Raw genomic sequence first — 14,663 nt, 5'->3', positions numbered from 1 at the left:
TTTGCGGGTTCCCTTTGGAATTTCCGCTGGGAACTGACCGCGGGCTCTTAATATTTCATCCCGGGAAAAGACCAAAAGTACACGTGAAGGTTAGGCGGAAAATTTTGCCACAAAAATGGGGATCTTAGAAAAGATTGCGGAAATCGAGAACGAGGTAATGATTTTCTTGACTATTGTTCGCATTTTATTGTATTTCGATTGACTTTTTGTCTTGTTTTTTTAAGATGGCTCGCACCCAGAAAAACAAGGCGACGAGCAACCATCTTGGGTTACTTAAAGCTCGCCTCGCCAAGCTACGGCGCGAGCTCATCACCCCTAAGGGCGGGGGGGCCGCCACGGGGGAAGGTTGGTATAACTGAGCTCATCAGCCCTAAGGGGCGGGGGGGCCGCCACGGGGGAAGGTTGGTATAACTGAGCTCATCAGCCCTAAAGGGGGGGGGGCACCGTTAAAGATTTGTAATAATAACTTAATTGATCAGCTTTAAGGGGGGGGAAGATATCAGACACAGATATTCCTCAATTTTAGTACATGATTTTCTCATTTTTTAGAGAAATTTGAAACATAACTCCTTGGGTGTCTCTGTTAAAAAGTCTGTAAAGTTTAAGCTTAATGTACAAAAGCAACATAATATTTAGTTGAGATATTCCGTTTTAGGTTTTGATGTCGCTAAAACTGGTGATGCCCGAATCGGGTTTGTTGGTGAGTTTCATTTTTTCTATGCAGTTTTCTATGCATTTTTCTTTATCATTAGTATTTAAGTATTGTGATTTTATAATAAATATTTTGAATGGCTAAATTGGCAACAGGATTTTTCTAAAGGTCCACACGGTAGAACAAGGCTAGCCAAGCTATTTGCTGACTGTGTGTACTAGCACAGGCTTCCCACACACGTCAGTGAAGGATTTCTAAGGACATACAAATTCATGCATATAAACATCTAATTCATGAAGTAATCTTAGTTGGGATGTAAATGTATCCGTCTGTGGTGTTTTTTCTTCCCAAGAAGCTCAATTTTTTAGTTTAGAGTTAGAACAATTACAGTGTACTTTATATCTATATTTCCTGAAATTTGTTTGCACTATTTTCCAGTAGAAGTGTATATTAGAATAGACATGATGCACAATTTCAATCTTTTTAGGTTTCCCATCTGTCGGCAAGTCAACATTATTGACCAACCTAGCTGGTGTCTACTCTGAAGTTGCTGCCTATGAGTTTACAACACTTACCACTGTCCCAGGTGAACTACTAGGTGATAATCTTTTTCTTAAGAATTATATTTCACATCATTGCTGCTTGCTTGTCTTAGGTGTGATTCGGTATAAGGGGGCCAAGATCCAACTCCTGGACTTACCAGGTATCATAGAAGGGGCTAAGGATGGTAAAGGTCGAGGACGACAGGTCATTGCAGGTCAGTATCATGCATCACCCTTTATATCATGGGTAAGATGTCTTGGGGCACTACAGCGTTAAACTAAACCTGTTCATCCACTCATCAAAAAAAGGTATTTGCTTGAAGCTTTTGCTAGTCAACATTTATTTTCTAATGGTTTAGTTCATTTAAACTCCCTCCCCCCATTTTGTTGTAAACAAAATTCTGAGAAATAAAATAAATATTCAATGTTGTTTTCATACCTTACAATTTCCAAAGCATCAAAATGAGACTGCTGCTACTGAGAAGCATGATCAACTGGAAGATGTGCTTTGGTGTCTGTTAAGGCTTTAATGTTAGTTTATTATTAAGCAAAACTTGCTGCAACTTGTTTTGTATATGTCAGCATCAAACTTTTACTAGAAATGTGCAAAATACACAAACAAAAAATTCAGTTTAACATCGTTTCAGCCAAGTGTGCGTGGACGTATTTGATTATTTTTGTTTTTGTTTACTTGCAGTTGCTAGAACATGTAGTTTGATCTTTATTGTTCTTGATGTGCTGAAACCTCTTGGGCAAAAGAAGCTGATTGAACATGAACTTGAAGGATTTGGCATAAGGTGACTCAGTGATACCCACGTAATACTTATATATAGTTTAAGGTGATACAGTAATACCCATGTTATACTCAGTATAATGTGATATGGCAGGCCCGTACCCAGGGGAGGTGCAGGGGGTGCGAACGCACCCCCCACAATGGCCAAAGGCCCACTTTTGGATCCCAATGGACATGCTGTTTGTGCACAAAACTATAAAGCATAATCTAGATCACTCCGGTATGTAGCCAAATCTGACAATAAACATCCTGTGGAGATACTGCAATGCATAAAAAATCCCTTTTTGTTCTTTCGGGTATGGTCAGATTTTTATCAGAGAACTCATTCCATCCTTTCCACCTGGAAAAGGTAGGTCCAGTTTTTCGGATTTCGTACCCCCCCCCCCCCCCCCCAAGAAAAATCCTGGGTACTGGCATGTATGGTAATACTGCAATACCCATGTAATACTTATATATAATTTAAAAGAGATAAAAGAGTAGATTGTTAAAAGCGGTAAAACAGATGCATTGTTCAATCGTTTCCAGATTGCTGTCTCTTCTCTATGTCAGCTTCCAATGATAACTGAACAAGTTAAGCATGCATGTATTTGAAAAGCAAGAGCAAAGCAAATGGAACCCATGGCTATTGAAGATGTCCACAAAATATCAAATAACTGTTTATTATTTTTAAAAGTGGTATTTGTTTCTCTATTGAAGGCTTAATAAGACGCCACCAAACATTGGGTTCAAGAAGAAAGAGAAAGGAGGCATCAACTTGCAAACAACTGTAAGCATTACTACCATTATTTTGATTCAGAGCCACAAATCTCCCCCTTCCCTTCCCCCCCATTCCAACCTACTTTTAGGGTTTAGGGATAAAAAGTACAAACGTGGGGGTGGGAAGGTATGCTGAAATGAAAGAAAATCTAGATATAGTGTGAACTAGGAGGAGATACCAAAATCTAAATGGCCAAAAAAAACTCCCAACTCAAAACAATAGTTACCGGCATAAATATTGAACCTTCCTTCCCCCTATTTACTTTTATGCTTCTAATTCTGTGTTGTGCAAATTTAGAATTACTAAGCTACCAGGAGGAGATACCACCCAAAATTCCAGCTACCAGCCTGAATATTTAATTTTAATGATTCTAAATGCATGACTTGATGATGTTTTCTTTTGCCAGTGCGCTCAATCAGAGCTGGATACTGATGCAGTCAAAACCATCCTGGCAGAGTATAAAATTGCAAATGCTGATGTCACCTTAAGATATGATGCCACAGCTGACGACCTCATTGATGTAATAGAAGGCAACAGGTGAGATTGTATTAAAAGCAAATGAACTTATGTTTTGTTTCTTAAATGGAGTGTGCGTTTATCATCAAATCTTGATTTGCTTTCTTCCTTTTCAGAGTTTACATTCCATGTATCTACCTTCTCAATAAAATCGACCAAATATCTATAGAGGTAGGCATTTATTTTTCTTAGGAGTCCAATTTTTGGACCTTTATCAAATATTTTTTTTAACAAGACCACACAAGAAGAATTATGACTTCCCCCTTCAATGAAAAATATTTTTCAGGACTTTGGAAACTAATATTTGATAATTACACTTAAATAATGCATTGTAAACATTTACTAAAATTATAATAAAGTATGTTGATGATTTTATTTGAAAATTGAAGTTTGCAATTTTATGATTACATCAATGCAGTCTGTACTACTATTGTTTTTGGGAAAGAGGCAAGTTATCCTCCCTGTTGGCTTTCAAAATGGTTACATCACTGTATTTTCTATGCAATGCAGTCGACCAAGGTTGAACTTCTTTATACACCTATTTCAAAAAAGTTTGACGATGAGAAAATGGAAAATGGAAAAAAGTTCGGCCAATAATAATGTTTCCTTGTATTTAAAATTTGTTCACTCATTACAAGGACCTCCCTACAAACTTAATTTAGCCTCACTGGATGTCGTCAACAGATACACAACTTGTTTTCCCTAACCAGTGGTGTTTGGCATTCATCATTTTCCATTTTCTTATAGTCAACCTTAATTGAAATAGGTGTATAATATCCTTTAAATTCTTTGGCATGAGGTTGTAGTATGCTTCCAGCTGTTGTCATCACAGTGTCAGAGGGTTAATCATCCCTCATATTTATCTGGCATTGTATGTCTTGTTAGGAACTGGACTTGATTTACAAGGTCCCACATGCTGTCCCCATCTCTGCACATCACAAGTGGAACTTTGATGATTTACTAGAAAAAATGTGGGAATACCTTAGACTTGTTAGAATGTAAGTACTACTTTATCATGCTTCTTTTCCTTCCCAGAGCTTTAATCTCACCAATACCATGGCAATTCTTTACCTCACATTTTTCAATATGAAAATTTATATGAGCATGGGAAATGGGCCAATTTCAATTCCAACCAATTCTTGTTCAAACCAAATCTTGAAAGGATGTTTTAATATTTAACTAGACCCTGTGTGCAGGGTTGACTGGGATACCTGAGGGATTTCATATGCATGTGTGGGATTGCAATGTGTTTGAGTAACTGTGTTGTTACATGTATGACCAAAAATGTTTTTTTCTACCATTAAAAAAAAAAATTATTATTAAAGCAATGTTAATACTGACTGGGGTAATTAATGTAAGAAACACCAGCTTTCCAGGCCGGGCAGGGGACCCCATAAAATTTGATCCTTACCCATGGGGGTAAGGATCAAATTGGCTGTTAACCAAAGTGAGTCATTATTATGAACAATATATATTGGTCTTCATTGTTTAAGGCATTTATCATTTCACTTGTAAGCACGAAGTAAAAACAAGACCATTTATGCTATTATATCGTTTAGAGAAAAATATATTGGTGCCCAATGAGAGGGCCATATGGAATATCTGGATAGGATATCAGGATATTTAATTGGTACCAGCCTAGTATCATCGTGTATTTAATATCCTATTCCTCTTACACCAAATGATATCTCTTTGGGGGCAGATGGCATAGGCTACAATAGCAAAGAGAACAAAGTCACATTGGAGCTGGAACCATAATAGAATACAGGAAAACTTTAGCTACGTTTTATATTATGGTAAATTTGTTGTTACACCCAAAATGAGCCATAATTGAACTACTGTTAGATTGTTTTCATTGTTCATTAAAATTATTTCATTTATGTAAGTGCAAAATAAACAATAAGATATACTGTATAAGAAAAAAATATTTTAAAGTCAAATGGATAGGCTATAGAATATCAAACACAACATAATCCTCTAGTTCTTATTGCAAATGTTTCATTTTTTATTAAAATGTTTCATTAGCAATATGACATTTAATAAGAGATAGCTAATATATCTTAGAAAGAAAACAATAAATAAATCAAAGGAAGGCATGTGTCATTATGAGCAACAAAAAGCCATACGTATACATCCATTGGCATGTTTCATCGGGTTTGTGGAGGACACTGTTGATCAAGAATTGATTCAAACCACAGTTCTAGAGTAGAAAACGTAATATAGGCAATTGAGATTACCTCTAGTTCATTCCTGAGTGCATAGAGCATTTAAAGGTCTTGAAACAGTCTATAACTGACTATGCAGTATAGTCTGGACTAGTCAAGTCCCTCAAGTCCCCTGTCTCTTGTAGAATCGAAAATCCTCCCGACGAAATACGGGGTTAAAAGTCCAAGTTAAGTAGGCCATTCTTCAGCAACATTATAGATGGAAAAGCTTTGACTGCATTTCCAGTAATGAAATTGTCAATCTTGCCTTTTCAACCACACAAATGCAAGCCAGTGTCTGGCGAGATTTCACATTCGAAAATAGTGGACTTTAATCACAGCCAGAGAAGTCTTACCAAGAATTGGAGTTTGGGCTTCCTGTGCATTGCACAATTTTGCAGACTTGTCGGAAAAATAAAAACAGTTGCATTTTATGACTGGGCTACCACAGGTATCTCAGTAAAAACTGTGAAATTGTGACAAAATTAATGTTTGGATAGTGTCAGTGCTTAAGGGACACCTTCGTAATAACATTTGCTTCCCTAAATGATGATTATTAGCATGAACACTGCTTCAATTTGTCTCATATAATTTGATTCATTGTTATGATTTCTTATTTTAGATATACTAAGCCAAAAGGTCAACTACCAGACTACGAGTCCCCTGTGGTGCTAAAGAATGGGTTAAACAGTATCGAGGACTTTTGTAACCAGCTGCACAAGAGCATTATGAAGGAGTTTAAGCAGTAAGTTATTAAACTTTTTAACAGAGATGTACCCACACACAGATACTGTATGGTCACCAGATATTGGGTATAATAAGATCATAATCAGCCAATGATAGGACACACAAGCATGCGCCCTGCCAAAAAAATCAACACTTCAGGAGGTGTTCCTGCAAGAACCTGATAGCATACAGTACATGTGTTACTGAACCTGATAGCATACAGCACATGTGTTACTGAACCTGATAGCATACAGCACGTGTTACTGAGATTTCAAGGGATTCTTAAAACTTCAGCAATACTTAGCTTAAAACTATCTACTGTTGGTATATTTCCTTATTTATTAACTGTGCCCATACAAACAAGGTATTAGGTTTGTTTATTAAATGCTCAGGTATGTTTGTTTGTTTAGTACTTTAGTTTGTTTATTTGTTTGTAAAAAGCTTAGATTTGTTTATATGTTCCTTTAGTGCTTTGGTTTGGGGTGCATCTGTAAAGTACAGTCCACAAAAAGTTGGAAAAGACCATGTGCTCCAGGATGAAGATGTGGTTCAAGTTGTAAAAAAGTAAGCTGTATTATCTTGTATTCACACATTAAAGCTTTCTTATTTGATATTAGAGACCTTATTAAGATACCCCGATTTTAGCACCTGGGTACAGGTAGTACCATTTTGAGTTCATTAAATTGTGACATCATCATGACCTACCCATAAAAGCTACTCATTTTTATGGTGTAGCAGCTGGTCTACACGTAAGTTATCTAGGGTAAATATGGACAAACGGGTAAGGTTTTTTTTGCTTTCTTTCTGCTTTTTTTTTACCAGTAAAGTACATGGACTCATAAAAAGCCAAATTTGTGACTGAACATTGGGTTTAAAATTAAATCTAGAAAAAACTGACTTGTGGGTCTATACTTCATGGTGGGCCACCATATAGACAACATTCATATAGGCCATGTAGACGACATACATATAGGATAAACTCCATGGACTGTCAAAAAACAATGAACAGGCATGAACATCATTGACAGTCATAAAACTATGAATAGGCATGAACATCATTGACAGTCATGCCACTATGAATAGGCATGAACACCATGGACAGTCAAAACACTGTGAACAGGCATGCCCGTCATTGGTCATTTAGGTAAACTTATATCTTAAGATTATTTACTTTTTTTTAATATTGTCTTATTTTTTATGGCTGATAATAGTCCATCTTATATTCTAATACTGTGTTTGATGCAGTTCTAAAATCCCATTGGTCTTTTTTTCAGGGTTTAATCTATTTACGTCTTGAGAACACCAGAAATAAAGATGAGATGAATTAAGAGTTACAGCATCAAGTGCAGTGTTAGAGTTAACACAAGGAAAATGGCTAGCAGGACCAAGCTCAATAAACTTACATGTAAACATGTAGAGTAAGCACAAGGAAAAGGTACACATGTACAGCAAGGAAGGTGAATTGCTCTGTTAGCACTGGTCATGGTCTCCATGCCTAGTGATGATGATAGTGGTGGAATTGTTGCCGGTGGTCTTGGCGTTACTGGTAATAATGTTGCTGCTGCTGCTGGTGGTGATGGTTTTGATGGTAGTAATGATAGCTATGGTGGTACTGCCGATGGGGTGTTGTTTTTGATGGTGGTTATGATACCTACTGCTGATAGGGTGTTTTTGATTGTGGTTATGGTAGCTATGGTACTGCTGGAATTGCTGTCGCTTGGCTTGGTGATAATGATTGTAGTGTTGCTGCTATTATGACGGTGGTTGTTATTAGTAATGTCAGTGAGGATAATAGTGGCAGCGATAGTGATGATAATGGTGGCAGTGGGGGTGATGATAATGGTGGCAGTGGGGGCGATAGTGATGAATGATAATGGTGGCAGTGAGGGTGATAGTGATGATAATGGTGGCAGTGAGGGTGATAGTGATGATAATGGTGGCAGTGGGGGCGATAGTGATGATAATGGTGGCAGTGGGGGTGATAGTGATGATAATGGTGGCAGTGGGGGCGATAGTGATAATGGTGGCTGTGGGGGCGATAGTGATAATGGTGGCAGTGGGGGCGATAGTGATAATGGTGGCAGTGGGGGCGATAGTGATGATAATGGTGGCAGTGGGGGCGATAGTGATGATAATGGTGGCAGTGGGGGCGATAGTGATAATGGTGGCAGTGAGGGTGATAGTGATGATAATGGTGGCGATAGTGATGAAAATGGTGGCGGTGATAGTGATGATAATGGTGGCGGTGATAGTGATGATAATGGTGGCGGTGATAGTGATGATAATGGTGGCGGTGAAGGTGATAGTGATGATAATGGTGGGGTTGATGATAATGGTGGCGGTGGTGATAGTGAGGATAATGGTGGCGGTGGGGGTGATAGTGAGGATTATGGTGGCGGTGGGGGTGATAGTGATGATAATGGTGGCGGTGATAGTGATGATAATGGTGGCGGTGATAGTGAGGATAATGGTGGCGGTGATAGTGATGATAATGGTGGCGGTGGGGGTGATAGTGATGATAATGGTGGCGGTGGGGGTGATAGTGATGATAATGGTGGCGGTGGGGGTGATAGTGATGATAATGGTGGCGGTGGGGGTGATAGTGATGATAATGGTGGCGGTGGGGGTGATAGTGATGATAATGGTGGCGGTGGGGGTGATAGTGATGATAATGGTGGCAGTGGGGGTGATAGTGAGGATAATGGTGGCAGTGGGGGTGATAGTGAGGATAATGGTGGCGGTGATAGTGAGGATAATGGTGGCGGTGATAGTGAGGATAATGGTGGCGGTGATAGTGAGGATAATGGTGGCGTTGATAATAGTAGAGGTAGTGATGGTGCTTGACACGATGGTGTTGCTGCTAGATTTAGTGATGCCAGGATTGTACGTATGTAGTGGACATTATTGTGCTGTGATCTCAAATCATGATACAGCAACTACTACTGTCAGTTTCAGTTAATGATTAGTGTCATTGTTTATCTACTGTAGTATCAGTAATTATCATTACAGAGAATAAATTGTTATTAGCAAAGTGTCTTTCATTTTATTCCAAAATCAACCCCACACCCACCCTCCATGAGAAATTCTTTCTTAGGTCACCATTTCCCAAAAATTTGTTTCGATTTTACATACATTTCTTGTAAAATATTCTTACTATTAAAATCCAAGCTTTGCAGAAGTAGAATCTATTAAAAAAGCTGATTGTTTAAAATTAACTTGTATGGTGGTGTCCCTTGGGCTGGTTCAAAGAAAATAGGGCTAGCAAGTAGTAGCTTATTTTTTAAATTGGAACTGTTAAATGACTTATGTTCTTATTTCAAGGATAAGTAGGAATCAAATGATAGCCTAATGGAAATACATAGTAACTTACTTTAGAGCTTCTATTCAGGGGGAGGAGGAATGGATAAGGGATGTTACTGGCAATAGAATGCTCAAGCAAGTATTTATGGTATCTGTGACTATCACTGATGGGGGTATGTTGGTATACGACATGCAAATGTTTTCTTTTAACATTCTCTTTACACTGGTGTCTTCCCCCTGTTTGTTGGGTGGGGTCTCAGTCATTTCTTGTATTTGCTTGATGGGCAAATTATTCTGTTCAAATTTACTTAGTAAAATGGCCACATACAAATAAAGTATCAATTATTAATTTACAGAATTACAGGTGAGATTTGACAATTCTTCAGCAGGGCCATGACAGACATTGAAAAACAGGGGCCACAATATAAGGGCAATAGTTAAACTGGGGAAACAGCCACCTAATGGTCATTTACTTATAATTTTAGGAAAAAAACTCAGCTGCCCTGATGAAGGACTGAAAGAAAAGTCAAAAACACTGGAATCTAGACAAAATAATATCTATATCATAAAAAAAACATGCCTAGCAAACCTGCTGATATCATATGGAAAAAAGATAGACTTTTTGGCCAATGGGGCACACACCCCACTCCCCCTGTTCACAGGCCTAGGGTAATAGTCAAATATCAGTCTAGTAGTCAAGCCAGCACAAAAAGAAAGTGTATTTACATGAAATGTGAAAATTTGCTCTACCGAGTTTATATTGTATAAACTTTAAATAAATGTAAAACAGTCAGCATTTTTTGCTCTGTATTTACAAAGAAAAATTAGAAAAAGTGTAAACAAAAAAATTCGAACAAATTGTGAACAGTCCAATGATCTGTTGTCTGAGCCAGTTAAAATAAGCAAAAAAAATTTTCTGAAAAAATTTCAAAACATAATCTTTGTATTTACATCTCCCGTATAGATGTTCCTTTCATTAGCTATGGAGATTTAAAATTAATGTAGCTTGAGTAAAAGTGAATAAAAGTTGTCTACGCTGATTCTTGATTAGTATCGTCTTGATAAGTATTATCTTGGCTCTCTTCTCTGTTAACACAAACAAAGGTATGATTATGAAAAGTTCATGAATAAATGAGGTGAGCACATGACAAAGTTATAGTCATGGAAAGCTCGTAATTAAATGGCATATGATAAAATATATGGAACAAGGGACTATTATGTATGACAATGCATGCAGACCAACATCTGACGATTGAAGGCTCTCCTTAGGGGAAACCACTCACACTAGATTTCAATCTGCAAAGATGTTTGAATGTTTTTCTCTTGCTAGTCTTCAAAATGTTTAAATGACTCAAAAAGTGTTACTTTATTTTTTAGAGCAAGTTCCAACATACTGACAGCTTTGTTTCATTTATAGAAGTTATGTTTACATGACTTGTAGGCACTATTTCCGGCACTCAGTGGTTTAATTTCCTGGATCCCAAGAAAATCACTATCAATTTAAGCTTAAACGGTGAATTATGCAAATTAACTATCAATCAAATAAACTATTGAAGAAAGACATTCGTAGTGCAGAGCTCCAGTACTCATTCATGTAGAAATCATTACACGCATTACATTACATTGCCTGTGGGAATTTGCTGGTCAAATAAGTCTTACAGTCCAGAAACAGTGCGAGTTTTTGTCATAACATTCCACATCCCCCATTTTGATCATCATAGCATGCAATGAAATGTGCATGGTGCAACAAAATAGTCCCTTGTGATCATTAGGTGAGTACATAACAGACATACTGTATGGTTACCAAAAACTAGGCTAAAAACAGACATGATCAAAATATCATATTGAGGATTAGCAATACTTTGTATCTTGCCCATCTGATTCAGCATCACTCGAGTCCAGAACAGCTGTTCCACCTTCCATTACCATCTGAAAAAAAGAAATATTTGTTTTTTACATTATAACAATTATAACAACCAGTAATGACTATTTGAACAAAACATCCCCAGCAATTCTCTGTGTTTGCTCTCAAAACTCTCTTTAAAAGTGTATAATACACATACTTACATTTAAAGTAATTGCCTTACTTGACTTAATTATGACCTAACTTATCATTCTGGGTCAAGATGCTGCTAATTATTCTTTTGCTGTATGGAATACTCACAGAATAAAGACTTGCAAAGTACTCTGCCTGGCCGGCGACCTCCTCAAGCTTACTACAGCGCTCTTTCATGGCCTCCAACTCCTTGCATAACTAACAAACACAAATGCTTTAAAATTTAAATTTGAACACTATGAAGTTTTGAGGAATACAGGATCTAATGGAAAAACAAGAGACAAACAAGGCACTAATAAATAAGGCAAAATAAAGAAACATTTTTTTTCAAACTTCTCAGCTTTTTTTGTGTCCCTCACTTAAGATACTATGGGGTCTGTGTCACAATTATGTCACCACAAAAGTATTTACATTTTGGGAATGGTCTCTGCCTTGTAAGGTATTCAGAAAGTTAGCATGCTTGGCTCTTAATTTCTATGCAAGACCTCCACCTATGCCACGAACTTGTATTTTATTATCACTTGGTCAAAAATTACAATACAGTCAAAGCACCGCTCTTGTAAGCAACTAGCTCACAAGAGCTTCAACCGTAATTCAAGATTTGAAGAACCAAGTTTACCCTTTGATTTTCCTCTAAGGTTTCTTGCAGAGCAAGTCTTCTCTCTTCAGCCAGTAGTTGCCAGTAGCTCTCTGGGGCTGGTTCTGTGATGGAACCAAAATCACATAATAAATGTCTTTTTGTAAAATTTTCACAACAATTCTTGAATGACCAGGCAAGAAATATGAATGATCAAAATTATTTTATTGCATTGGTCACAGCCTACCTTGAATCATAAGTGCAAAGGCTTCATCACTGACTGACTTTTTATCATCATCAGTAACCTAGAAAAATTATACAGAGGAGGGGTACACTTAAATGATTTTTGAGTGGACACATGATTTTGTTTAGCAAGCTACTGTTGGATCACCTACAGTTGTGAGTGTAGTGGGCATTTCTTGCCAGTAAAGTTTTTTTTTCTAATATTATCCATTTCTTGTACCCTTTACTTACACCCTGAAAATGTTAAGGTGACCATGGTAACATGTTGGACTGTGATAGAGGTAATAAAATCTGTAAGTCACACATGGCCCTTGTTCTAAATGCCTGTGTCAAGATGCAGTGGTCATAAGGTCAAGTCATGCCTACGTGACTACCAGGTGGACAAGAGATCAAGTCATGCCTACATGACTACCGGGTGGCCAAGAGATCGAGTCATGCCTACGTGACTACCGGACTAGTTTGATAGCTAAGACACCATCTATCATAAAACTCCCTCCACCATAACTCTCCCCCCTCCACTTATTTATAACATAGTGTTTTGTTAAATAACCCAATTAACCTGTTCGCTAGAGCTTCTCTTGGTTGATTCCGTGTCAGAAGAATCCGATGATGTTGAGCTTTTTTCTTCTGAGTTGTGAACTTTAAATTTAGTCTGCTTTGCATTTGATTTTTTCTTCTCTTTGCCCTGCAACTTCTTGACAATGAAAACAAATTGTGTTAACCACAGAGAGTTTCTAACAAACAAATAGGCAGATGTCTGCTGTTGGGATAGCTTTTTTATGAATATTTAGGTACCTCTTTTCTAACGACACTGCTGCCAACAAGTACTCCTTTGCTAGAAGCCGAAGGCTGAAGGACTTGGAGTGTCTTTCTTCTCTCTTGGGAATCCGAACCAGACGTTAGTTTGACCTGAAAGTTGAAAAACAGTACAGAGTGCCTTAAAGCATCTTCTAAGCATAAAAAAATGCCTTAAAAAGGCTGAACTCTGTTCAAAGTAAAGACAAACAGCCAACGCTTGTATGCAATGTTACAACGTTTGCTATATGCCTTGTTTATCCAATTTCTTGGCATTATGAATGGTAAAGGCAAGTATTATCCATCAAGAGTAGAATGCCCTTATCTAAGTTTACTGTGAGCTAGATATTGTGTAGAAATGTTCAAGTAGCAGTGAATGCGAAGAGAGAAAGAGGGAAAACGAGCTGAAACATCTACTAGGAATCTCTTTCTTACCAGACTTTGTGGTGAGTCACCGTGAACAGAAAAGGGCTTTGCTTTTCTCGAAGATGTAAATAGTCTTGTTGTAGCTTTACTTTGGTTTCGCATGGTTTTTACTTCTCCTGGGCTCAAAGGTGTGTTTTCGTCGTGATATTCAAAGACTTCCAAGGATTTGCTAGGAGTTTTCTGCCAACAGCTCAAACTGCCGCCTCGCTCAGGGGACGCCATGTTTATATCTCCCGCGAAACGCATACCAGCGTGCATTTACCACGTGATCTTAATCGCACGATATGATTGGTTATTACTTATAGTACACAGGGATCCCATAAAAGTTATGCTGCTGCTTTTTTGGTTGGAGAAAAAAGGCATTTGTAAGGAGAAATTGATCCTTTACATTGATCCTTTTATAATTTATCCATTCCAATTTTAATTTGAACTAGACCCTGCGCGTAGGGTTGACTGGTGTGCCTGAGGGACTGAATGTGCATCTGCAATTTTGTTTGGGCCCGTGTTGTGACAGGGTTGAAGATTTCTCGGGACCACGAAAAAAAAAAAAAAAACAGTTGCATTTTATGACTGGGCTACCACAGGTATCCCAGTAAATAGAACATAAAAGGTATCTTAACCTTAGCCCATGATATGGTAGACATGCCAAACGGAAGCACCAGATACCGTTTGCATTCCCGGAAGGGCAATCTGACAAGGAGAAACAAACAGCGTGCTTGATGGATGATAGCAGAAGCATACACCGGCAACCATTTCTTGGCCGACAATCCTGGGTACGCGCCCGAATCTAGAACTCCCACGTGACTACGTGGACGCATTGCCTAAAATGGCACTTGGAAACCAAGGATTCGAACTGCTTTGCTTCAAACATCATCAAGACAAGCAGGGCACAATGGTTGTTGGTACCATCATCGCTGAGCTGTTATACACCTTTCGCTTCTAAAATCATGTGACAAGGAGAGAACTCTGCCGGTTGACACGTTTGTTGGTAGTTGGAAGATGGCTCATTTTATGTGTGCATTTAGATAGAAAAGGATATAACGACCTATAAGACTACCAGAGCGAAGGATGCTGAT

General features: G+C 38.0%; 2 protein-coding genes across 3 annotated transcripts; one reads left to right on the top strand and one right to left on the bottom strand.

The window, feature by feature from the left end:
• The first annotated feature begins 5 nt into the window (after positions 1-5).
• LOC5511607 (developmentally-regulated GTP-binding protein 1) lies at positions 6-7,639 on the top strand. Of its 2 annotated transcripts, XM_032380892.2 has the most exons (13): positions 6-154; positions 225-345; positions 656-700; positions 1,140-1,238; positions 1,308-1,409; positions 1,892-1,991; positions 2,684-2,753; positions 3,151-3,281; positions 3,377-3,431; positions 4,146-4,258; positions 6,087-6,209; positions 6,659-6,754; positions 7,465-7,639. In XM_032380892.2, the coding sequence occupies exons 1-13, from the start codon at positions 116-118 to the stop codon at positions 7,469-7,471; spliced, it is 1,101 nt and encodes a 366-aa protein (XP_032236783.1). In that variant the 5' UTR covers positions 6-115; the 3' UTR covers positions 7,472-7,639. The 2 variants fall into 2 exon arrangements, with proteins under 2 accessions (XP_032236783.1, XP_001631953.1); XM_001631903.3 differs by lacking the exon at positions 7,465-7,639 and having other exon boundaries at positions 6,659-6,758.
• A 2,140-nt stretch (positions 7,640-9,779) lies between these two features.
• LOC116617839 (geminin) lies at positions 9,780-13,824 on the bottom strand. The gene is made up of 8 exons (XM_032380894.2): positions 13,597-13,824; positions 13,162-13,275; positions 12,926-13,060; positions 12,371-12,428; positions 12,166-12,248; positions 11,655-11,744; positions 11,352-11,419; positions 9,780-10,576 (listed from the first exon to the last, which is right to left on the bottom strand). The coding sequence occupies exons 1-8, from the start codon at positions 13,807-13,809 to the stop codon at positions 10,522-10,524; spliced, it is 816 nt and encodes a 271-aa protein (XP_032236785.2). The 5' UTR covers positions 13,810-13,824; the 3' UTR covers positions 9,780-10,521.
• Between the last annotated feature and the right edge of the window lie 839 nt (positions 13,825-14,663).

Source organism: Nematostella vectensis, chromosome 4, assembly GCF_932526225.1.
Source record: "Nematostella vectensis chromosome 4, jaNemVect1.1, whole genome shotgun sequence".
Classification (NCBI taxonomy): domain Eukaryota; kingdom Metazoa; phylum Cnidaria; class Anthozoa; order Actiniaria; family Edwardsiidae; genus Nematostella; species Nematostella vectensis.
This window is presented reverse-complemented; position numbering and strand designations above follow the sequence as displayed.

Bases quoted from the DNA above. Each gene is read 5' to 3' on its own strand.
- LOC5511607 (XM_032380892.2), top strand. From the start codon at position 116: ATGGGGATCTTAGAAAAGATTGCGGAAATCGAGAACGAG. The intron at 346-655 runs GTTGGTATAACT...ATTCCGTTTTAG, and splicing joins GGGGGCCGCCACGGGGGAAG to GTTTTGATGTCGCTAAAACT. The intron at 1,992-2,683 runs GTGACTCAGTGA...TCTCTATTGAAG, and splicing joins CTTGAAGGATTTGGCATAAG to GCTTAATAAGACGCCACCAA.
- LOC116617839 (XM_032380894.2), bottom strand. From the start codon at position 13,809: ATGGCGTCCCCTGAGCGAGGCGGCAGTTTGAGCTGTTGGCAGAAAACT. The intron at 13,276-13,596 runs GTAAGAAAGAGA...TTCAACTTTCAG, and splicing joins GTGACTCACCACAAAGTCTG to GTCAAACTAACGTCTGGTTC. The intron at 10,577-11,351 runs GTATTGCTAATC...TTGTGTTAACAG, and splicing joins TCAGATGGGCAAGATACAAA to AGAAGAGAGCCAAGATAATA.